Source organism: Scleropages formosus, chromosome 3, assembly GCF_900964775.1.
Source record: "Scleropages formosus chromosome 3, fSclFor1.1, whole genome shotgun sequence".
Taxonomy (NCBI): domain Eukaryota; kingdom Metazoa; phylum Chordata; class Actinopteri; order Osteoglossiformes; family Osteoglossidae; genus Scleropages; species Scleropages formosus.
Genome location: NC_041808.1, coordinates 26,851,288 through 26,874,065, shown reverse-complemented (window position 1 = coordinate 26,874,065; position 22,778 = coordinate 26,851,288). Strand labels below are relative to the sequence as shown.

At 41.7% G+C, this 22,778-nt stretch overlaps 2 protein-coding genes across 7 annotated transcripts; one reads left to right on the top strand and one right to left on the bottom strand.

The window, feature by feature from the left end:
- The first annotated feature begins 5,167 nt into the window (after positions 1-5,167).
- aga (aspartylglucosaminidase) lies at positions 5,168-11,162 on the top strand. 3 transcript variants are annotated; one of them, XM_018738344.2, is made up of 10 exons: positions 5,168-5,266; positions 5,390-5,451; positions 6,221-6,374; positions 6,485-6,597; positions 6,980-7,092; positions 7,563-7,671; positions 7,841-7,916; positions 9,017-9,136; positions 10,200-10,333; positions 10,848-11,162. In XM_018738344.2, exons 3-10 carry the CDS (start codon positions 6,289-6,291, stop codon positions 10,946-10,948), a joined length of 852 nt encoding a protein of 283 aa, XP_018593860.1. In that variant the 5' UTR covers positions 5,168-5,266; positions 5,390-5,451; positions 6,221-6,288; the 3' UTR covers positions 10,949-11,162. The 3 variants fall into 3 exon arrangements, with proteins under 3 accessions (XP_018593860.1, XP_018593859.1, XP_018593858.1); XM_018738343.2 differs by having other exon boundaries at positions 5,168-5,451; positions 9,017-9,124; XM_018738342.2 differs by having other exon boundaries at positions 5,168-5,451; positions 10,848-10,961.
- Positions 11,163-11,176: 14 nt separating this feature from the next.
- Positions 11,177-20,985, bottom strand: neil3 (nei-like DNA glycosylase 3). 4 transcript variants are annotated; one of them, XM_018738338.2, is made up of 10 exons: positions 20,792-20,985; positions 20,000-20,100; positions 19,601-19,735; positions 18,915-19,128; positions 18,384-18,458; positions 14,974-15,140; positions 14,242-14,423; positions 12,984-13,398; positions 12,208-12,385; positions 11,177-11,598 (listed from the first exon to the last, which is right to left on the bottom strand). In XM_018738338.2, exons 1-10 carry the CDS (start codon positions 20,888-20,890, stop codon positions 11,437-11,439), a joined length of 1,728 nt encoding a protein of 575 aa, XP_018593854.2. In that variant the 5' UTR covers positions 20,891-20,985; the 3' UTR covers positions 11,177-11,436. The 4 variants fall into 4 exon arrangements, with proteins under 4 accessions (XP_018593854.2, XP_018593855.2, XP_018593856.2 ...); XM_018738339.2 differs by having other exon boundaries at positions 12,208-12,334; XM_018738340.2 differs by having other exon boundaries at positions 12,208-12,331.
- Between the last annotated feature and the right edge of the window lie 1,793 nt (positions 20,986-22,778).

The window sequence follows — 22,778 nt, the reverse complement described above, 5'->3', positions numbered from 1 at the left end:
CAGATAACAAGGCGGGGAGAGCATGGTCAATGGGTTATTGACTCAGCAGGTGATTACTAACGTCAATGGGCATCAAGGGTAAAAATTAAATAAGAAAGCATTTACAGTTTATGTATTGCTTCCCGGGCTGTTCGGTTTAACCGTAGGAATGTTTCGGCATTTTATGTTATTGCACAAACCTAGCTATTAATGTGTTTGTTTCTTGTTTTGCTTAAAAAGCAGGATACTTTTTGTTTAAAAATAATAATAATTTAAAAAAAAGAAAAAAAACTTTATAGTATGAAAAGGCTTTGGGTATATCCACCTACCTATAACATCTTGGTTCACGGAGTTCCATTTATATAAAATTTTCTTTGTCAAAGGCTAGACTACTTTTAAACAATTTTCCATGAGTTATCTATTCCTGATTTTCTCTCTTATTATGATTACAGTGATGCACTTTTTATCAAACCTCGTAAATTAAATTCATAAGCAAAGCCAGCATTTTCTTTTTCCCCATTTCTCAGGGGCAGTTGCAAGGTACCTGTCACGCCCCCAGCCGCGTGCCGAACACCTGAGACTAATCAGGGAGACACAGGATAAAAAGGCAGCCCAGACGCTCCTGGGTATGGAAACCTCACCTTGAGAAACCGCAGTGCTTCGCTAGCGAACCAAGTGTCTTGCCCAGTGTTTGTCCCCAGTCCCTCCTCTTCTACCCTGGTGTTTCTCCTACCTGGATCATTGAACTTCAGCTCGTTTTCCTGGTTTTTGGCTGTCCCCTTATATGACGCTTGTAGATCGACTGACCTTCGCCTATCCTTGACCACTCTTTTGCCTGATCCACTGAATAAAACACGCACTGGCGTTTGAGTCTGTCGGCTGGTTTCCTGAGTCCACCATAACAGAAGGTTCCGCTTCTAATACGGACTCAACAGTGCTTGAACAGCTTCACCACACCATCTTGGCACAGGGTGCCATGCTGGAGTCCCATGAGCAATCTCTGCAGTGGATCGAAGAGACCCTCCAGGGACTGCTAACAGTGCTCCAGGCCAGTGGGCTCGTGCAGGAAGTCAAAGCCCCTGCCGCACCGGAACCGAAAACAGTGCCTGCTCCGACACATCCACCCAGCAACCCTCCTAGAGACTCCCGACTGGCCATCCCTGAGAGGTGCGATGTCCAAGGTGTGCCGTTTCATTCCCCTGCCAAGACTGCCCATGGCTCTTGAGACGGCCGGAGCACTATTCCAACAGGTGATCCGCTTATTTAGTCTGCCCGAGGACATCGTTTCAGACCGACACCCTCAGTTTACATCCTGAGTCTGGAAGGCCTTCTGGGGCAAGTTAGAGGTGTCAGTCAGCCTCACCTCTGGGTATCACCCTCAAGCCAACATCAGTTGATACCTGCGCAGCTACAGCTGTCAGAACCAGCTCCAGTGGGCCTGGTTTTTTACCCTGGGCAGAGTATGCTCACAATACCCTAACCCACACCTCCTCAGGTATGTCCTCCTTTCAGTGTGTGTGGGGCTACAAGCCCGCCCTGTTTCTATGGCATCCCAGGTCTAGCAACGTACCAGCCATTGACGCCTGGTACCAGGATAGCGGGAACACCTGGTGGAGCACCTTCAGCACAGCACCCAGCAGTATAGGCAGACCGGCACTGGTGCACTCTCTCCTTTATGCCCAGGCAGTGCATCTGGCTGTCCACCTGGGATCTGAAGCTGCACCTCCCATTACATCGGGCCCTTCAAGGTCCTCCGCTGAGTGACACCGGTCACATACAAGCTGCAGCTGTGCCTGAGACTACATGTCCACCCTACGCTCCACGTCTCTCTGCTAAAGCCCTGTGGAATATCAGGCCACCGACACCACCAGTCTACCCCCGGTGCAAGTAGACGGGGGGCCCGCTTATATCATCCAGGCACTGCTAGATTCGCGGCGACGGCATGGGTGCTCCAGTACTTGGTTGATTGGGAGGGTTACGGTTTGGAGGAGCAGTGTTGGGTGTCGGCGTGCGACGTTCTGGTTCCTGTTCTCATTGCTGACTTTCATAGGGACCACTCAGACTGGCCGGTGCCTCATCCTCGGGGACATTTTCCCACCCGGCATAGGAAGCAGGGGCCGCCTGTAGGGCTGTCATGCCTCCAGCCATGTGCCAAACACCTGCAACTAATCAGGGAGGTACGGGATAAAAAGGCAGCCCGGACGCTCCTGGGTCCGGAACCTCACCTTGATAAGCTGCAGTGCTTCGTCAGCGAACCGAGTGTCTTACCCTGTGTTTCTCCCCGATCTCTCCTCTCCTACCCTGGTGTTTCTCCTACCCGAATCATCGACCTTTGGCTCTTGTTTTCCTGGTTTTTGGTTTCTGCTTGTGCCCTCATACGACATTTGTCGATCAACTGACCTTCGCCTGTCCCTGACCACACTTTTCCTGGATCCACTGAATGAAACATGCATTGGTGTTTCAGTCCGTCTGCTGGTTTCCTGAGTACACCATGACAGTACCGCCATAAAAAAAAATGCCTACAGGGTTGTTCAAAAGATAACCCCATCTTTAAAATGTGATTTCTGGATGTTGCATCTATAGATCCAAATGCTACCTTTGTATGACAAAAAAGTATTAGTATGTTTATGGAAACTTGGCTTAGGCCAATGAAATGTTTTCACTAACACTAACCTCAGTTAACGGGGAGCGCGGTGGTGCAGCAGGCTTGGTTGAGTCTTGCTCTCTGGTGGGTCTGGGGTTCAAGTCCTGCTTGGTGTGCCTTGCGATGGACTAGTGTCCTGTCATGGGTGTGTCCCTTCCTCCTCCAGCCTCGTGCCCTGTGTTGCCAGGTTAGGCTCCAGTTTGCAGTGACCCTGCTCGGGACAAGTGGTTTTAGCCAGTGTGTGTGTGTATGTAACCTCAGTTAGTAACTAAGAGATTGTTTACCACAGTCACTTATGCTGACTAGTATCAGCAGGTTTCTTTGACCATATTTTAGTTATAAATTTAACCAATATGTATTTGTAAGTTAGGCAACAATGCTTGCAGCTGGTTGTATAGGGGTTAGATTTTCACCACATGGACCCATGTTTAAATCCCACCTCCTGCTGTACTGCCCTTCATCAAGGACTTACCCTTGACTGATACATTGAAAGAATGATACAGCTGTATGAACGGGTACATCATTGGAAATAGCTTAACATTGCATGTTATTTTGTAGAATGGAGTCATTACAAAATGTCTCTCAAAAGTTGCATATATGCATTCAAGAAGTATAACCTCACTGAAACATTTAATATCCTTTAGGGATTAAAGAAATCCATATTTTGGCTGTATTCAGTCCTGTACAGTGCATTAATTACAGACTGGTGATAAAGACTGATTTTAGTTATGCACTGTGCAAATATTCCTTCCAGCTTGTTAAATGTTCTACTGATGGAATTCTTGCCCAAATAAGAATGTCAGAGTTTGTTACAGCAGTCCTATCTGTATTGCATGGTGCTACTTCAGACAAACTGTATAATAGACACCTCTCACAAACTAGCTAACGTGACATTTTACTATCCATATTATTTGTTGCTAATGTCAATAATTTCTGAGGCTTCCTTTGCTGTACTCATACTTTTTTACCTTGTGTCTTGCAGCACTGGTTTTGAACCTTGGTCTTTGTGTACCCTGTATGTACTGGTTTTCATTGTTGCTGAGCCTTTAATTATTTATGTTTCATCGAGCTGCTGATCGAATTGCATTGCAGCATGCATTATTCCTGTTATTTAGTGTAATTCCTTTAAAAGTGAATATATGAGCAAAATGTTTCCTAACTTGCAGTGAATAATATTACACAGTTGGTGCAATGCCTTCTTTAACTACATTCTGCCTTTAGAGCTTTTAAGTTGTTAGGGGGTCCACTGATCCTAATGAGGTACGATACTAATTCAAGAACCTTTGCTTAAGTTTCAAGAATGACGTTATAAATAAATGACACTTTACTGGTGTAAACTCTACTCAGAGTTATACAGATCTGGTGTCTTGTCACTAAAGCTTATTAACATTTCAGCTTGCACATTTGGTTCCACATAGATCAAATTCTCTGATACTGGCAACCAATAAGTAAATCACAGAAAATGAATTAAGAGCGCAGCTGCAAATAAAACCATGTACAGAAAAAGAATACACTAAAGTAAAAACTGGACACCTTTTCTGTTACTTTCAGTACTACACAAGACTTATGAAAGAATTAAGCCACTTCCTCTGTTAACTGCATATTTCTAGGATGCATCAGCGTATCATCAAGTTTTCAAGTATCTGTCACACCGCCTCATCTACCACCCGAGTCTTACTAGCCTACCCAACACAGCCATTTTCTGGGACACATTACAACAGTTCTCTTCCTTAATATGCAAACTACCATTTCTTTTATTAGCATTGATTTATAGTAGATAACACAGTTTTTTGTTTTTTTTTTTTTTTTTTTTTAGTTATTTTAAGTTTTAAGCTATATTACTTAGCAGTAATTCTATTCTTATGATTAAAAAAGATAATTGGCAGCTGCTCTGACCATTTTGCAATCTTTCATTTTAGATTACACGAACTATCAAGGATGGTTTTGTTTCACTGGGTTAACCCACCCCTCGCCTGTAATAAAATAAGTCCAAGGACCAAGGTCCTGAACACACGTGTCTGCACATGACCCGACGTCTGAATTGAATCAAAGCTAACTTCATGATTATGTCTGAATTGTTTACAGACCCAAACTTTCTGGAAAGACGTGTGTATGTTAAACAGTGATCATTTGTCTTCTTTTGCTGTTGAAATATGCACTGCTTAGTAATGTAAAAAACACTATATTAAACGGTCTTATCTTGTAGTACTAGTAAATTCATGTAAAACGAAAGCCACTCATGTCAAGGAGTATATCAGTACCTTCCTGACCTCAAAAAAAAAAAAAAATAAATAAATAAAACTACAAAGGCAGCCACAAAAACTATAGTTAGGAACCATTGGGCATTACTGTTTCAATTTGTTTGTAAAAAGAAAAGATAAATAAAAACAATAAACAAGATTTCGTTTTCTCGCTAGCCCTCCGCTGTATGACGAGGTACTTCAGCGAAACGATTGAGGACTTTTGGTCCAACGCGGCTGCCGTACTGTCACGAGACGCAGACTCACGTTATAGGCGCGATTCAATGTAACAAAACAGGAACTAGGTGACAAACGGTGCAGGTGCAGCATTTTTCTAGTAGACAGTGTGTGTGAAAGTTAAGTGTGTGGCAGTTTAACTTGTCTTAATTGTTCGTTTTCATGAGTAAGTCAATGTAGGATCGTGACGTTTAATATTCTGACACTCGTAAAACAACTTTTCATGCAAAATGTTTCCAGGGTTGCTTTTAAAAATAGTGCTGTTGTTGTTGCTTACCTTGACTGACAGCTGCTGGGCTTCTTTGCCTCTGGTAATAAATACCTGGCATTTCCAGAATGCTGCGGCCACAGGTAAAGACTTGATTTTATTTTATCATATCATATTTTAACTTATTTTATTTTAATTGAATTTCTTTCATAACTTCCGCCTACCAAACAGCAACTTTGAAATTGCACACGTTGCAGCTGTCAGCTGGTCGAGTGTTGTTGTGCCACATGTGACATGCACATCTGATCATCATGGCAAGTTAGTATTGCAGGAAAGCTCTAAATAAAAAAATTAAAATTTTCCTTCATTGTTTGTAAGTAGGAAAAAATATAATTCTAAAGCACCAGTGGCATAGTAAGTTAGCGGTCATGATTATGACTTTTTCATCTGCCACACCTAGCACCAGAATGATGTTGTGTGTTTGGTTTCAGCACATAATGATATCCCACCATTGTTATCCTCAGCATTTTCTGTAATCATGAGAATATAAAGCACAAGCTGTTAAAGTACTGCAGCAGTCGGCATTCTGATCTTTCACAAGTAGAAGCCTAAAGAAGGGATTACCTACCAGCTGTCCATCTGGCATGCCTACTCTTTCTCCCAGTTACTTGGTCATACACTTTATTGTTTGGCATTTAATTGAAGAAAGGGGGAAAAATCAGAATGTACATAGATCTGTTTTTTTCCTCATCACAAATACAGTCATTATGTCTATGTTGTACTCCACAAAAGCTGACATATTAAATGTAAAATGTTTTCTGTGTTGAGGAAACTCTTCTTGCGTAATTTATTGAGCCATCACTGTAAAATTTGTAATCATTTCTGAGTGCTGTGTTAAATGTCTTGTTAAAGCATGGCGCACTCTCCGCTCCGGTGGCTCCGCGCTGGATGCCGTGGAGAGGGGATGTGCGCAGTGTGAGATGGACCAGTGTGATGGCAGCGTAGGCTTTGGAGGGCACCCTGATGAGAATGGGGAGACGACCCTCGATGCCATGATTATGAATGGGTGAGCCTTTCTATAGGAGCTACATCAAACACTGTTTGGATGTGCTGGTTTTCTGTACATGCAGAATAATGCCATCAGTACTATTTGATCAGTTTTTGTCTGTGATACAGCAATACGATGGAAGTGGGGGCAGTGGGAGACCTCAGGCGGATTAAGAATGCCATTGGTGTGGCTCGGGTTGTGATGGAGAAAACAAAACACACATTCTTGGTTGGAGAATCTGGTAAATCTTGATTTTTTTTTTTTTTTTCCTTTTTTGAAAACAGACAGCATTTGTGTTTTAAAATGTTTGACAGACAGGAACAGCTCATTTTCCATGTGTTTATCCCATAAAGTAGTAATGGCAAACTGTGCATAAAGAACGGGAAAATCCATGTGTATAGCAAAGTAGTCTGAACTCACTGGCTTTGTATTTAAGATTACTTCTGTGATAAGGATTTTAAAAGTATAACTGATCTGAACTGAAATTGTTATTCATTTTGCAATTAAACTATCCTTTTGGACTTTAAAAGGGGTGTGCTTTCTAGGCAGAAATTTTTTGGGTGTAATTTTGAAATTAATTTAATTGTGGGATAATTTTAACCTCAATTTCTACATTTGTTTAGCGTCAGTTTTTGCTGAAAACATGGGCTTCACTGCCGAAGACTTAACAACTAACACATCACTAGATACTTTCAAAAACTGGCTGAATAACAAGTGCCAGCCCAATTACCGTAAGGTGTGTATCCTGGCTGTATCAAACAATTTCTTTAATCCTATGTCTTCTGTGTAATTTTTGCCATTTTGTGTCACAGCCCTAAGATTTTCTTTTCATAATGATCTTTTTATCTTAAATAGGGTCTTTTTGGTCTCAACTGTCTTAACTATCTTAGCCTGATCAGTACTGCTTATCATTTATTCTATACTATATATAATCAACAAAATTTGACCTGAATTTTTGATGATACTACGAGAATTGTGTGGTGCCTTTAAAACCAGTGAAAGTAAAATTCACAATCACTGTTATAAAATTGCAATGTCATAAAACTTGAGTTTGGCCATACATGTTTATCACAGGTTAATCTGTTTCTATGTAGCTTATTTTTCCACTCATATTTGGTAAAACCTTTCTAATAAGAATAGGAAAACAACCAGAGTAACACAAATAATGCCATTCTTTTGCCATTTTTCCATATCAAAAATGAACAGAATGTTTCCCCGGACTCTTCAGCATCATGTGGGCCTTACAAACCAGGGGCCATTTCCCAAAAGAAACGGAAAGTAGAGCACCTTGACATAAGCTCACATGACACCATTGGTACGACACGTTGTCATTTCTGGGTCTGCCAATCAGTACAGTTCTTTTTTTTTTTTTAAATTTATGCCTACTTGTAAACAGCTTTCTAAAGGAATGAGCATGGGATTTCAAAAGTTGTGTGTTCTGTCTGTGCCATAGTGTAAGGTGTATTGTTTTATTTTTTGGGCAGGTATGATTGTAATAAACAGCACTGGGAGCATAGCTGCGGGAACATCAACCAATGGCGCAAACCACAAGGTTCCAGGGTTTGTACTGAATCACTGCTTAAGAATAACTGCTTATTTATTATTGAACCCCTGGAAGGTACAGGTTATTTTTGCTTGAAAAGATCCAGAAATGCATGGTTCTAAATATTTCCAATGTTTCACTTTAACTTGAAGAATACATACTACATGCTGTGAAGACACCAATAATGAGTATTTCTAAGTAGTTTAAACTATTCAGTAGATGATTTTCTCCAAAATGCCATACAGTGATTATTCACCAGTATTTAGCTGACAACATTGTCCAAGGGGACTTAGTGCTAGGTAAATTGCACTGAGCTCCTGTTTAAGAAGCACTCTTAAAACTTTATTTTTTGTCATTTAATTCAGTGCAGCCAACCAAAATTAATACATTGCAATAAGAAAAGCCAAAATGCTTCACAAAATGAATAAATGCTTCAAGTTCTTATACCACAGCCTGTGCATACCTTTCCCTGTAGAAATACATTACCCCAATAACAGTTCTGTGTGATTACTTCAGGGTCAATAGTAAGCAGTCAGCAGAATGTAATCAATGCATATCACTCTGTTTGGACATGTTCTGCAACTAAACATGATCAGTTCAAAGGTCTTAACGAAACAAAAAGTTTCACAAGATGAGCAGGAACAAATAAGTGGAAACCGTGCTCTCAGATAAAAGACATCTTGACATAGAAAACAACCTCTCAATATTTCATATGAACATGTGGTTAATATACAGACTCTACATAGACTGAGCCTGATTCAAGCCCATGTCAAAACCACAAGTACTACCTGCTGTACCTCTGTGCTGCAGAACAGTTATACAAGTTTCAAAGTGCTTGTAGAATTTTTTTTTTTTTTTTTTTTGAAAAAACATGGTCTTGTGCGTGCTTTGTTTCAAAAACATAGTTATTGTTGCTTTTTCAAATGCCAATGTGGATTGCATTGGCTTCCTTTTCACACATTTCTTAAAGTTTAAGCACTTTCTCTGCTGTGTCTGTCACGCAGCAGATGTAGTATTCAAGCGTACGTCTTGTGATTGATTTCCTCTGTCCTACATCACTTGCACTGACATTGAGACCAGCCGTGTTGTGTGATTTATTTCCCCTTGTGTCTAATAGGCGTGTGGGAGATTCACCGATCGCTGGAGCAGGAGCCTATGCTGACAGCACGGCGGGGGGCGCAGCTGCCACAGGGGACGGAGATGTTATGATGCGCTTCCTCCCAAGGTCCCCACCCTTGTAAAACAGAGCTGATAAGACTGTTTAAGCTTTTTTCTTTTTTTCTTTTTAGCTTAACTGACAAGACAAAGACACTGCCCAAACAGCAGAACGGGTGTCCTCGTCTGCTGGTGCTTTGCCAGAGGATTTCCAGCCAATTTAGGAAAGTTCTGATCATGCTGTGGAGATGGATCATTCCTTTAGGAAGTTATGACAGCACACAGGGAAAACTTCCTGCTGTAGACATCATACATTGTAGACATAGTGGACAGAAGTCAGGACAGAACCTGATAATAGTTCTCTGGGAAGGGGGGACTGGGTTCCAGCTTTATTTTTTGGACATTTTTGATACTACATATGAACAGATCATTTTGTTGGTTCTAGTAGTCTGATTGGAGGAAAAAGTGACACCAGTATTGTTTTAATGTCTCTTATGACCCCATGGCTAACCAGGGGTGTGGCTGAGTATAGCAAAGTTATACCAAGTTGTGACAAGCAGAAAAGTGCAACAATGTTCTTGTGCAACAGTAACCTACTTACATAAAAAAAAGAAAGCCAGGGATACAAAAAGAAACTTGATTACCCTGATCCTTCCTTTAAGCAGCTTACTAATTGTCAAGACCTGCAATCAAAAAAGATGTTAACACCATGGAATGAAGGTTTCTGCAACCCAGATATACTACTTTTTTGTCCCCAAACCTTAATTAACTTAATGAATGGAGACAGTAATCAGCTGCTTGATAACAATCAGGCCTGATGTGGGCCAGTTGTCTAACTTTCAACGACTTGAACCCTGACAAGCAAAGTGAAGTTGGTGAAATATTGATAAAGGCGCATTGTGCCATGTTAATTGGAAATTTGTAAAGCTCTATAGAGAAAAGCTACTGAAGTTGATCAGTCTAGACAATCAGCAAAAACTGGGGACAGATAGTTTTACACAGCACTGTATGTGGTCATACGAATATAGCATAGCGAGGAGGCTTTGGATCACAGCATGGTTAGGAGCCACCAGCTCGTCACATGTACACACACAAATGTGTTACTAGAGGGTAGACTCAGTGACAATTTCTCTCTTTTACTACAGTTACCTTGCTGTGGAGCTCATGCGAGTAGGAGTAGACCCATCCGCAGCTTGTAAAAAAGCTGTCACACGAATCAAACAGCACGTCCCAGACTTCTTTGGTGCAGTCATCTGTGCCAATACCACGGGGGGTTACGGTAAGTATCACAGTTTATCGTGTTGATATTTAAGGAGTAAAACCACCCCTGCAGCCTGCTATCATTACATTTGTTGCCTGGTTAATAGCAGGGTGTGAGGCTGAAACACTGCCAGTAACTACTTGTCCACTAATTGTACAAAAAGTAAATGTAAATGCAAGTATGTAGTGTTGTTTCATATAATATAATTTACTGTAGCTATAAAAACTGTCACAATGACTGTCTGGGGGAACTGGTGCATATGGTGTTTAGTGGGCAGTGACTGTGCATTCAGTATCTGTTCCTGCAAAATGGACTACAACCATACCTGAAACAAAGCTTCACAATATGGCAGTTTGCATGCAGTGCTGGATATTTTTTTTTTTTTTTTTTTTTTTTTATATGTCAGCATATTTGTATGCACAAGAATAGTGAGCAGACCAAGTAAGTTGTGTTTTATGTAGCTGCTGTCTGCATGGCAAAGTGAAATTGCCTAAATTAAAGGTCATCTTTTGTTTTTATGCTTTCTTTAAAGGTGCAGCCTGCAATAAAGCGCCAGGATTTACCACATTTTCTTTTATGGTGTATAATTTGCAGTCAAGTGAACCTGTTGAAAGAAAAGTAGATTGTATTTAACTATGTTGACTTAACGGCTATTGAGTGACATAGCTGATCTATGTCAAGCTGCTGTGCAGGTTGCAAAATATTTCTGTGTCTTTTGTCCTGGAGTTTTTCCTCGTGCACTAAATATTGAAATGATCAAATGTACAGAATCAACTGTCAGCTGTGAATTGCTTCAGCCTCCAAAGGTTGCAAAGTGTTTATATACTGAATAAACTATAATTGTACACATTTTAATTTTCCATTATTTAATGCTTCACTTGCACTCAGCACAACACTGTATGTTAACAGCAAAAAAAACAATTAGCTTCTACCAGCCTTCCTGACCCAGTATCACATTCCTTGAGTACACAAAAGCATAGGATGAACTGATTTAAGTTACAGCTAATGCCACTGCTATTTGAACAATGTTTGTTTGTGAAGTTCTCTTATTTTGTTCTACAATGTAAAATTATTTATTGCACTCTTTATAAAGTTGTAATACATTTGCTGTAGTCCTTATGCTAAATTGAGTGAGTGTCAGCCCACTGGAAGAAGTCACACTGTCTGCCCATTCCCAAAGGGCAAACGTAGAAGTTCCGTCCATTGTTAGGTCCAAGTTTCAGAACCGTTCTCATCAGGCATCGTTTCCCGTGTTTACAGGTTGGGAAGTATAAATCAGCCCACTGCAAAAGGGACAACTCTTCAGGTTATTTCCATCCCATTTATAAAAATTCACCCATTCCACATTTCCCTAAATTACTTACTGTCAAAAACATGGTACTCCAAGCCAAAGGACAGTATTACAAATGGATGAGTTCGCAATTTTCAGAATTTTTTTTTTTTTTTTTTACAGTTTCCCTATTGCATTTTTTTTTTTCCCCACCTACCAAATTTCTATGTGTCGTGATTTAATTTGTTTATGCAGCCAGCTAATAGTGGGACCACCTTCATGCAACTTATTTCCACAGTATTTACAGCTTCTGACATTGGTGATCAATAGCAAGATGCTGAACATTGCATATTTGACAGTCAGTGGTGTTTTAGAGCATTATAGCTATATCCCAGATGTTTACATAACCAGTAAATCAACGGATGTCTGTGTTATTGACAACTAAGTGGTAAAAGTAACAAGAGTTATAGACACTTCTGGTCACAGTTGAGTTCGTAAGATGAGGGGGGCATGTACAGAATATATATGTGTAGTATCTCTATTGTACAATGACCCTGTCACAAAATTTCCATCAGTGTAACTTACAACCGACAGGGTGAAGTGTGCCAGTGTTGAGACTCACCTTAAAGAAATCGCACCGCGTTTCCTGTGGCAGAGAGCAGGCGTAGAACTGCCGACCTTTGTTATCTCCCTCCTTCCTGACCACCCGCAAGGCACAGGGGCGTCTGTGAACCGCACAGCAAGGGCTTCTGGGAGAAGACAACTGCTTAGTATCCACCTTGTTCACTTTTACTTCAGTGCTAAACAGCAAGAATGGAGAGTCAACATTCTGAACATGGGAAAAAAACTGTCCTTGTTAAAAATATAATGCTATCAGTATTTTATATCTGCCCAGCTGTCAAAGTCTCTATAAGTGCTTCATTAATCTCAAAGCAAACAGTATGATAGTTTGTGTCTTGGACGGTGGACAAGTGCTTTGTGATGATGGAGGTGTTCTTTTTTAAAATCACAGCTTTATCTGAGGGTTTTATGAAACCTAACCAATGAATAAGTAGAAGGAAGTTTGTATTTTTCAGCTGTTAGAGATTGCAGCTTGGTGCTAAAAGTGACTCTGGAATTACAAGAAATTGAATTACAAACCCAACTGTAAGTTAAGGACACCGTATTTTTAGCCACTATTTTTTTTCCAGCAATTTGTGGAAATGCTCGTTCTTAAGACATTATTGAATAAGACTGATGGCTGTTTGTAAAGTTAAATTTTTACTATTTTTTTTTAAACCAGTACCAGAGTTTTTCCATTTCCCTGAAGGGGCAATGTCAGTTTTCAGCAGCACATTTCTAGTGTTTCTTTTTTACAGCTGTGAACTTTCACTCATGAATAAGTAAGCATATACGTACACTGCGAAGGTACAACTCCCGCTTTGTGGCTTGTTACCACAAAAAGGCCCGTGATCAATTCTCATTTTCTTGTGCATCTGACTGCAAGGGGCCATGGATTCCCCACCGGAGAAGTCGGAGCTCCTCTTGCAAGACGAACCAGCCAAAAACTTTGGACTTGATTCCCCTCGACTAACACTTTGCTTATTCATACTGCCGCTTGCCAAAGAATTCAAACGGGCGCTCTGTGAAGCAAGGGGGGCACTCGCAAGGGGGGCGGCGTCACTGAAATCGGTGAAAACCAGAGTCGAGGTCCCAAAGACGGCCTTCCTGTTGACTCTCTGTGCCTCTCGTGGCTTGGCAAAGGCGTTGTATGGGTACTTTATCAAATGTCTGCTGGAAGATGAAAAATCCTCTTTCGCCTCCTCTTTGGGAACTGCAAAACAGAGCGGTAAGCAATTATTTTGCATTCATAGCAGCACAGATCAAACACTAGTGGGCTACGGTTTTCCCCCCTTACAAACCAGAATGGACGTTCAAAGATAAAGTCCTTGCTACTTCAGTCCTGTGCACAACAACTCAATCTCTCCGTTCATTTCACTGTTTCAATTTAAAACTTTTTATTGAATAAAAATAATAAATAAATAACATTCAATAAATAAACTTGCACAGACAAAATCCATACAGTAAATCCATTTAATAAAATCCTCACATGCAGACACTGCATGATGGCTTCTTAAAAAACAAATTAAAATCCATACCCAGAGGCTGTAAGATCAAACCTACTTGGGTTAGAATCTATGCTGCACTGTGTTTTGCAGAAAAAGCAAGCAATGCTAAAATCAAGGTGGGCAATGTGGTAGGTATGGCAAGGTAAGTTGCTTGTGTTGAACTAATATGTCATAATAAATGGTAATTAACATTAAAATGACATTGTTTGTCCCCTACAGGCTGTACAAACAGCACATCATAAAAACTCTGATCATCTTAGGGCAGCAAAGGTCATAGTAGTTAGAGCCACTGCCTTGCACTAGAAGGACCAAGGCTTGAATCCCACCTGCTGTAATACCCTTGACCAAGGTACTTACCCTGAACTGATACAATAAAAGTTACCAGGTGTATAAACAGGTAAATTACAATAAGTAGCTTAAGACTTTAATTTGTTCTACTGCTAAAGGTGACCTCTTTGTGAAAGGAAAATCGACCACACAGCAGTGTGGGTGATAGTGGCTGGGCACCAGGTGGACAGAAACGGCGCCCAAACTGGTTCAGTAGCTACCAGTTGCGGGTGGAATCCCTGCCTCACTCCGTGGTGACAAACAGGCCTCGCAGGACCTGGCGCTGGCGCCGTTCACAAGAGTGCAGAGCGTGCAGGCCCACTCCTCTTCCTCTGCGCCTGCACGGTGGCCGGACGCTTCTTTGGACAGCCAGCCTCCCAATCCGCTCCCACGAGGCACTTTGCTGAAGAAATAGAAAAAGATACGGACATGCATTCCGGCAGTATCACTGACATTCATAATGACTTTATTCTAGTATTCAAGATTTCCGAAGTAGAGTGAAACTAAATTCCAAACGCGGCGCAAGACTTTAACATCGCCGATGGGTGGCGGATTTTTTCTACACTTTGCTGCAAAGTTTACACAGGAAGCGGAAAAGCGGCTTCGTTGGAGTTTCGGGGCGAGTCAAATTAAAATTCTAAAAACGGCGCTGTAATGCAGTCCAGGCCTCCCGATTAAACTCCTCTAAAGCCTCTCTCAACAAAAACAGGAGGCCGCTAAGCTGGCATCCCGCGCGACAGGCGCACAAACTCATTCCCAGTCACGATTCCTCGCTTTCCGAGCCTTTCAGCCGCACGCGAGGATAAGTTTCATCTCCTAACAGAGCCCATCCTTGTCACAGAGGAATAGGCTTGAGCAGTTTGTTAGATGAGCCATAAATCCAGTCTAAATATTATCTTAATAAAAATGTATATAACATGAGGGAGAAAAGGCAACTGCCTTTTTTTCCTTACCTCACATTAACCTGGCTCGGGTCCCCACTTTGACAGTTGCTGCAGAAATATGTCATCCTACCGTTCTCTCCAAGTCGACAGACAGTGATTTTCCCACTACACCGCCCGCAGTTTGGCTGCTTATAAACTTTAAAATGTTTATAAAGCGGAGCTCCAGATTTTCGACACTAAGAGAAAAACAAGGCAATTAGTAGTAGGTTAATAAACATGCTGTGTATACATATAAACTACGTGCACTTCATCCGCACTCTTACATTTAAGGTACTGAAACGCTCTTTTACAAGTAAGCCTTCTATAATTCAGCCCCTAGGTATTATTATGTTTAACATGAAATTAAACTTCAAAGAAAAAGTTGTATAAATAAATATGGTTGAAAAGAGAAAATTCATTCTCATTCAAATGGAGAAGTGCATCAGTAATATATTATTAGGCAACTGTTATACGTAAATGTAAGTTCTGTATTGTTCTGTTAATTCTAAAAACATATGGCTCTAGTGGCTAAAACACTGTTCAGTACACTGAGCACAAAAGTACATTTTCCCACCTCCACAATTCAATGAATGAAAATAAGTGCGGAAAAAGGACCAAATTTCCAGTACAGTTCCATACAACCTTAACTTATGATAATTTTCTACAATAAAACTATCAATGAAAACGTTCTACAAGCCACAAAACTTCGGGAAAGAATGCTAAATCGGAAACGGTGTGCGAGGCAGCGGAAGCGCGGTAAGCAAGCCGGCATGCGTGCTTGGCTAAAGGCTAACCCAAGCTGCCCGGCTCTACCATCCATTATCCTCTTCGGTGTTCACTCTGTCGACAATAAACTGGACTTCCTCAGACTACAGCTAACTACCCAGCGTGAAGTCAGGGACTGCCGTGTTCTCGTCTTTATGGAAACGTAGCTCAACGACAGCACTCCGGATACAGCCATTCAGCTAGCCGGGCTAACGGCACATTGTCCCGACAGGATAGCAGCACTATCTGGTAAGACTCACAGGGGTGGTCTGTGTGTTTACACAAACAATTAATGGTCCAGGAATGCCGCTGTGGTCTCTAGCTACTGTTCGTTGCTGGTGGAGTTCATTATTATGAAGTGCCGGCCATACTACCTGCCCAGAGAGTTTACTGCTGTGCTCACTGCCGTGGCGTACATTCCACCTGGCGTGCCAAACCGGTCCTGAATCACGAGAGGACCTGGTCTGAGGGAGCCATCTCAGCACTCCAGGACTGCTTTGAACACACAGACTGGAATATGTTCAGAGAGGTTGCTACATACCACACCACGACAGACTTGGAGGAATACACAGAATCAGCGACTAGCTACATCAGCAAGTGCATAGATGATGTGACTTCCTTCAAGAGCATCACCACACGTGCAAACCAGAAACCGTGGATGACTGCTGAGGTGCGCTTGCTGCTGAAAACCCAAGACACTGTCTTCAGGTCTGGCGACAAGGTAACCAACCGCACAGAAAGGGCCAATCTGTCCCAGCCTATTAAATAGGTGAAGCGCAACTATGCAAAAAGAATCCACCGTCACTTCCTAAATTCCAAGGACACAAACCACATCCAACAAGGCATTCAGGCCATCACAGACTATAAAGCCACACCACTTGTCTGTGATGGTGACGCCTTGCTTCCAGACGCATTGAATGATTTCTACACGCGGTTTGAAGCACAGAACGACATGCCAGCAGGTAAGGCCACCCCAACTCCCACCGGCCAGGTACTTTGTCTGTCTGCAGTACATGGTAGGAAGAGACTGACCAGAGTTAACCCACAGAAAGCTGCAGATCCTGACAACATACCTTGGCGGGTGCTCAGGGACTGTACTTTTCAGCTTGCAGATGTCTTCACGGACATCTTCAACATTTCCCTGAGCCAAGCAACTGTCCCTATGTGCTTCAAGACAACCACCATCATCCCTGTGCCGAAGAAATCATCTGTGCCCTGCCTGAATGACTACCGGCCAGTTGCACTCACACGTATCATTATGAAGTGCTTCCTGGACCCATTTCAGTACGCCTACCATCCCAACTGCTCAACAGAGGACACCATATCTACTACCATCCACCTTTTTCTAAACCATCTGGACGAAAAAGACAACTATGTTAGGATGCTCTTCATAGACTTCAGTTCAGCATTCAACACAATCATCCCTCAGAAACTGATAACAAAGCTGAGCCTGCTGGGTCCGACCACCTCCTTCTGCAACTGGATCCTGGACTTTTTGACTGGGAGACCCCAGTCCGTTAGGATCGGCAACTCCACCTCCAGCAGCACCACACTGAACACCAATGCTCCCCAGGGCTGTGTGCTCAGTCATTTGCTGTTTACTCTGCTGCAAAGTACAGTTTAAATCATATCACAAAGTTTGCTGACAACACCACAGTTGTGGGCCTCATCAGCAGTAACGATGAGTCAGCATACAGAGAGGAGGTGAAAAGGCTCACAGAATGGTGTAAAGATGACACTCTATCTCTTAATGTTAATAAGACTAAAGAGATGATTGCCGACTTCAGGAGGACCCGAGTAGACCACTCACCACTGCACATCAACAGAACAACTGTGGAGAGAGTCAAAACTCCAAGTTTCTTAGTGTGTACATGACAGCGGACCTCTCCTGGACTCTCAACACTACCTGCCTAGTCAAGAAGGCCCAGCAGCATCTCCACTTCTTACGGAAGCTGAAGAGATCCAAATCCCCCCCTCCATCCTCACCACCTTCTACAGAGGGACAACAGAGAGTGTCCTGACCAGCTGTCTCACTGTGTGGTACAGGAACCACACAGCCTCTGACCACAAGAGCGTACAGCGACTTGTAAGAACAGCTGAAAAGATCAGAGTCCCTCTTCCCACCCGACTCCTCATACAAAAACCACTGCAACCGCAAAACCACCAGCATTGTGGACGCCCCTCTCACCCCTTTCATGGACTCTTCGCCCCTTTGCCATCTGCCAGAAGGTACAGGAGCATCCGTGTCACCACCAGCAGACTCCACAACAGTTTCTTCTCTGAGGCAGTCAGATTACTCAACACCCTGCTGTCTCCCAATGCTCACCTGGCACAGTCAAACAGCTAACACAGCATGACTCAGTACACTACAAACAGTTTATAGCCCATGTCCTGTGTATTTATTGTCCTGTACTCATCTCACACTGTTGTGCATTTGCACTTTATGCAGTCCTATGTACTGTTCTCTGTTGCACCATGGTCTCCGGAAAAACAACGTTTTGTTCCACTGTATACAAGCTATATAGAGAAATCACAATAAAAACCACTTGAACGTGAATATTCTGATAATTGTACTACTTAAAAACAGTGTGAAATCAGATGGGGGGATGAGAAAAGAAAAAGAGTGCATGTCTAATTTTCTCTAATTAGTGTCCCAAAAGGCTAGAGAAGTGTACCTTGTAAAAAAGTAGAGTGAAGTCACGAGTCATCTTTACCAGATGGCTGATCTGACCATCAGTCAGTTGGCTGACCTAAGAAAAACAAGTCACATACATGGAACACCCATGCTGAGGTACTCATCCTGACTTTTCTTTCAATGAACCTTAAAAATGCTATAATTAAAGTCAACTTGGAGAAGAATACAAAAAAAAAAAAAAGCTTTCATGTGGCCCCTGAATTACACACATTTTCAGAACTGCTTGTCCCATACGGAGTCACGGGGAACCGGAGCCTACCCGGCAACACAGGGCGTAAGGCCGGAGGGGGAGGGGACACACCCAGGACGGGACGCCAGTCTGTCGCAAGGCACCCCAAGCGGGACTCGAACCCCAGACCCACCGGAGAGCAGGACTGCGGTCCAACCCACTGCGCCACCACACCCACCCCTGAATTACCTAGTATATATTTCGACTCTATGCATCCATCCATCCATCCATCACTGCAGGGAACACTGTTGTTTCCTACTGCAAGTGTGATATGAGCTATACCTTAAGGGCAGGGTGGAGACCACTGTTAAACAGAGCTTCATTTTTGATAATGTTGCCCACTCCAGGAAGGACTGCTTGGTCCATGAGGACGTCGCACAGCATGCGGGCGCCTTCCTTCTTCACGGCCTCTTCTGCTCTGGAGAAACTGAACTTGGGGGAGCAAATGTCCAAAGTCTGCATGTTCCGAACTTTTTGTTCACAATCATCTCTCAGCCTGTGAGCCAGGAACGGATGCAAAATGCAGATATCAGTTGGCTGCAATAACTAAACTGGTAAACATGTGCAGGTCATTAGCAGTATTTTTCAGTTGCTGCCTACATGGGAAAAAAAAAAAATCTAAAAGTTTATAGCATTTTTTCAAGGCAGCAGGAAATACATATACTCTTATGGTTTATATGATACACTACAGTGGGATTCAGCAGTTGACTTATGAGGTTATGGGAATGACACCCCTGGATATATAAACAATTAACATGCATGAATACTACATTATATATTAGGGCTGTGTTATGTCTTTTCACTAATTTGACACATTGTCTCTAAAATACTTACTATAATAACTACACTCTTCATACACTTAGGATTTTGACTCTGGATGTAAATGCAGGGAATTCAGATTGTTTACTTTTGGTATTCTTGTTTTAAATAAAATAAAATATAAACACAAAACCCAAAGGAAAAAACACCTGATTTCAACAGCTGCATCGAAAAAGCAGATGACATCATTGGTGAGACGGATCTCGAGCGCTGCAAGCTTCCCGCTCCCATCCATCTGGTCAGCAGGGTTGATCCTCATGGACCCATTCATCCCAAAGTGGACTCTGAGACACAAAGGCATAACTGTACATCTACACTGATAAATTAATCCCACAACACATCAGAACTCCTAGAGAAAGATCTTTTATAGATACTATAAGGGTACAAAGTCATGCAAAAGTGCATTCATGAACACTGCTATTTTCCATTTGTAAGTCATAAACAGCAATGAGAATGACACTGGGGTGGCTGTGTACAGAGGTAGGTGTATCAAACATTTAAAGGCAGCAAGTGAAATACTGGGTAAAGAGAGTCAAATAAATAAATACCTCAGAGCTCTTGGACCAAAATAGATGAAAAGCTCCTTTCCCAGGGTCTCTGTGCCAACATATCGAGAACCCGTGAGGATGGAGAAGGATGAGCCCTCATTCTGAAAGAAAGAAAGAATATTGTCCATGAATGAATGAGTAAACAAATTAATAGATTTCAAGCACAGTGACACCTGAGCTTTGCACAGACACCTTGAGACTGTTCTATTGCTTGGTGAGAATAAACATTTACCTTGCTGCACGCTATGGGTTATAAATATAATACTCTCTAATACCTACATAACACCTCTCAGACTTTTCTCTCCTGCACTGTCCAACAGACACTGTCCCCTTATATTCTCTGTGAGTCCCCACAATGGTTGAACCACTGAATCCACATTTTACCCACAATCCTCAAGAACTATTTATAATAAACATCCCATCCCGCGCAAACATGGCACTAACGCGGGTCGTTACAATATTAAAATATAATGGACAAATGGGCAAAATGTATTTCCACGAGTTTACACTCTTTGGTGTGTTACTGCAGTGTATTTACATGCGTTTTTTTTTTCTTTTTTTTTTTGCACTGCACCATGAGTGTAAAGTTTACATACTAGGAGGGAACCCGGTGACGTGCTTTCTCTCTTTCTGAGTCCCTCTCCCTCTGTTTTATTCTTTGTAACGTTTACTTTCGTTTGACGTTGTTTTTTACAGACAGACGCTTCTGCTTCTGCTTCTGCTTCTGCTGGATACTGGGATACTTTCCACGTCCGGCTATATAGAGTAACACAGGCGAGGATCGGCTCTTACACGTGTCGCGTGCCCGGTCACCTGCAGCACTTCCTGTCCCGTTCGCACGCGGCCGACGATCTTCTCCCCGTTTAGCGCGCAGCCCGGACCCTCGACCATCCCGGATTTCACAAAAAAAAAATCGCCCAACCAACCAAACTAACACACTCACACACTTCTATACATGTTAAACAACCCGCGCGCACAGCGACCTGGAAGTGAACCTCGACGCGCCGAAAAATGAACTTCCGCGCTTTGAAAAGTGTTGATTTCGTTTAACTCTTAGCGCGGCCTCAGCCTGCCTTTCATCTGTCATTTCATTTTTCATACTTTATTTCAACGATAATGTGCACTTGTGAAAAAAATAAAGCTCTATCTATCTATCTATCTATCTATCTATCTATCTATCTAGAAATAAAGTATAACCCATACAATAAAGTTATATTTTTATTTTTAAACTTATATTTTTTATTGTATATTTTTATCCTCAGAATTCAAATTGTCGACCTGTGACAGCATTCAAAGAAGAAAAGTTATTCATGCACTTAGTTTTGTCGAACTGTAGGTTGCATCAACATTATCCCTTGAGTTACTGGCACACAGTGTAGTGTCTTTTTTTTCCAATGATCATCATGTTATAAACCGAGTTCAAGTGTTCCTCAAGGAGCGCCTTGAACATTACAGCCATAAAAGGACAAGAAAACCTTAAAAACCAGAGGAGAAATCTGAGCCCGAAGAACGCAGGTATTTCAAGTTTAACTTTAAGACAATGGTCATTCTCTCCTGGAGCTGCTCAAGGCCTGCTGGGGAATATCTATCTGTATAATGTTAATAAGACATGTTTATTACATGCCACCTTTGATTTAATGTGGCATAATCCGACAAACATGTCTAGAGATTCGTAGAAACAGACAGGCAGACCTGGCCTGTGGAACTGAGAGAACTCCTATACAGTGATCACATGAAAAGAATAAGAAGTAGAAGAATTACAGGTTGGAAATACAGAAAACTCAAAAAAAAAAAAAAAAAAAAAACTGCTGTGGATTATCATGAAGTGCATTATCAGCCATTTAACATCTTGAGTTTAAAATGAGTTAAGGTCAAATGAATAACTATTTTAGCATTTCTCCCAGAAAGGGAATTATGTCACCTTGTTAAAGGGTAACACAGAAGTAGTTTTGCAATGTATTGTTTCAGAAATGTTTGAAAAGTATCTAATATCAGAAGCATTTTGTAATCTATATATGGCATACATGTGCAGTATTGCATTTTTTTTCCCCACTTTTTTCTCTAAAATTAGCAATGAAGAAGTCAGCTGATAGAAGGCAGTCTGGTGCCACTGCAGTTCAACTCAGTTCAAATGTTTACAGCTCATGCTGTGATAGGACATTGCGGAGACAATGAATTGTTTTAGTCTGTTCAAAATTTTCAATTCTGAATTCAGTTTAGTTCAACGTTTATTGAAATCTTTTTTTTGAGTCTTTTTTTTTTCCTTTTTTTTAAATTCATGATTTTAAAACAGCTACTTCCAAGACGTTTACAGAATGGAACTCTGAAGTTAAAGCGCATGTCCATTTAGTATGCTGTTATGCATTTTTTATGCTTATCATGCTACTGTTTATGGAGACTTAGTGGTAAAAGGGACTTTGAATCTATAAAAAAAATCTACTATCAACAGGCTTCTGCTGCTAAGTGAGTTTCTATGCGGTGGAGCCAGTTCACATGACTGTAACCCAGGAAGGAGCATCACAGTGTACAGTAAAGTAAATCAAATCAAATATTTAACAGTAGTAATACACTGGTGCTGTATAATTGAATGTTATTCCTCCCCTTCTAGAACTTTTCTTGTGTCAGTCAAGTGAACCAGTCAAGTGAATGATGAGGGTCGAGGGCATTTTCATAACCCAAGGGAGCATACGTAGGTAAAGTCGATCCTAGCCTTAGGTAAAGAAAGCATGGGGTAATCTGGCTGGAGCTGCGTCCCTTACTGTTTTATTCTTCCCGGACC

What these genes read in the sequence shown, in the direction of transcription:
- aga (XM_018738342.2), top strand. Translation starts at nt 5,331, where the DNA reads ATGTTTCCAGGGTTGCTTTTAAAAATAGTGCTGTTGTTGTTGCTTACC. An exon ending in GATGCCATGATTATGAATGG is followed by an intron (nt 6,375 to 6,484) that starts GTGAGCCTTTCT and finishes TCTGTGATACAG; the next exon opens with CAATACGATGGAAGTGGGGG. An exon ending in CAATACCACGGGGGGTTACG is followed by an intron (nt 10,334 to 10,847) that starts GTAAGTATCACA and finishes CTTTCTTTAAAG; the next exon opens with GTGCAGCCTGCAATAAAGCG.
- neil3 (XM_018738338.2), bottom strand. Translation starts at nt 20,890, where the DNA reads ATGGTCGAGGGTCCGGGCTGCGCGCTAAACGGGGAGAAGATCGTCGGC. An exon ending in CCGAGCCAGGTTAATGTGAG is followed by an intron (nt 14,424 to 14,973) that starts GTAAGGAAAAAA and finishes CTATTTCTTCAG; the next exon opens with CAAAGTGCCTCGTGGGAGCG. An exon ending in AGGGATTCCACCCGCAACTG is followed by an intron (nt 13,399 to 14,241) that starts GTAGCTACTGAA and finishes TCTGTTTTGCAG; the next exon opens with TTCCCAAAGAGGAGGCGAAA.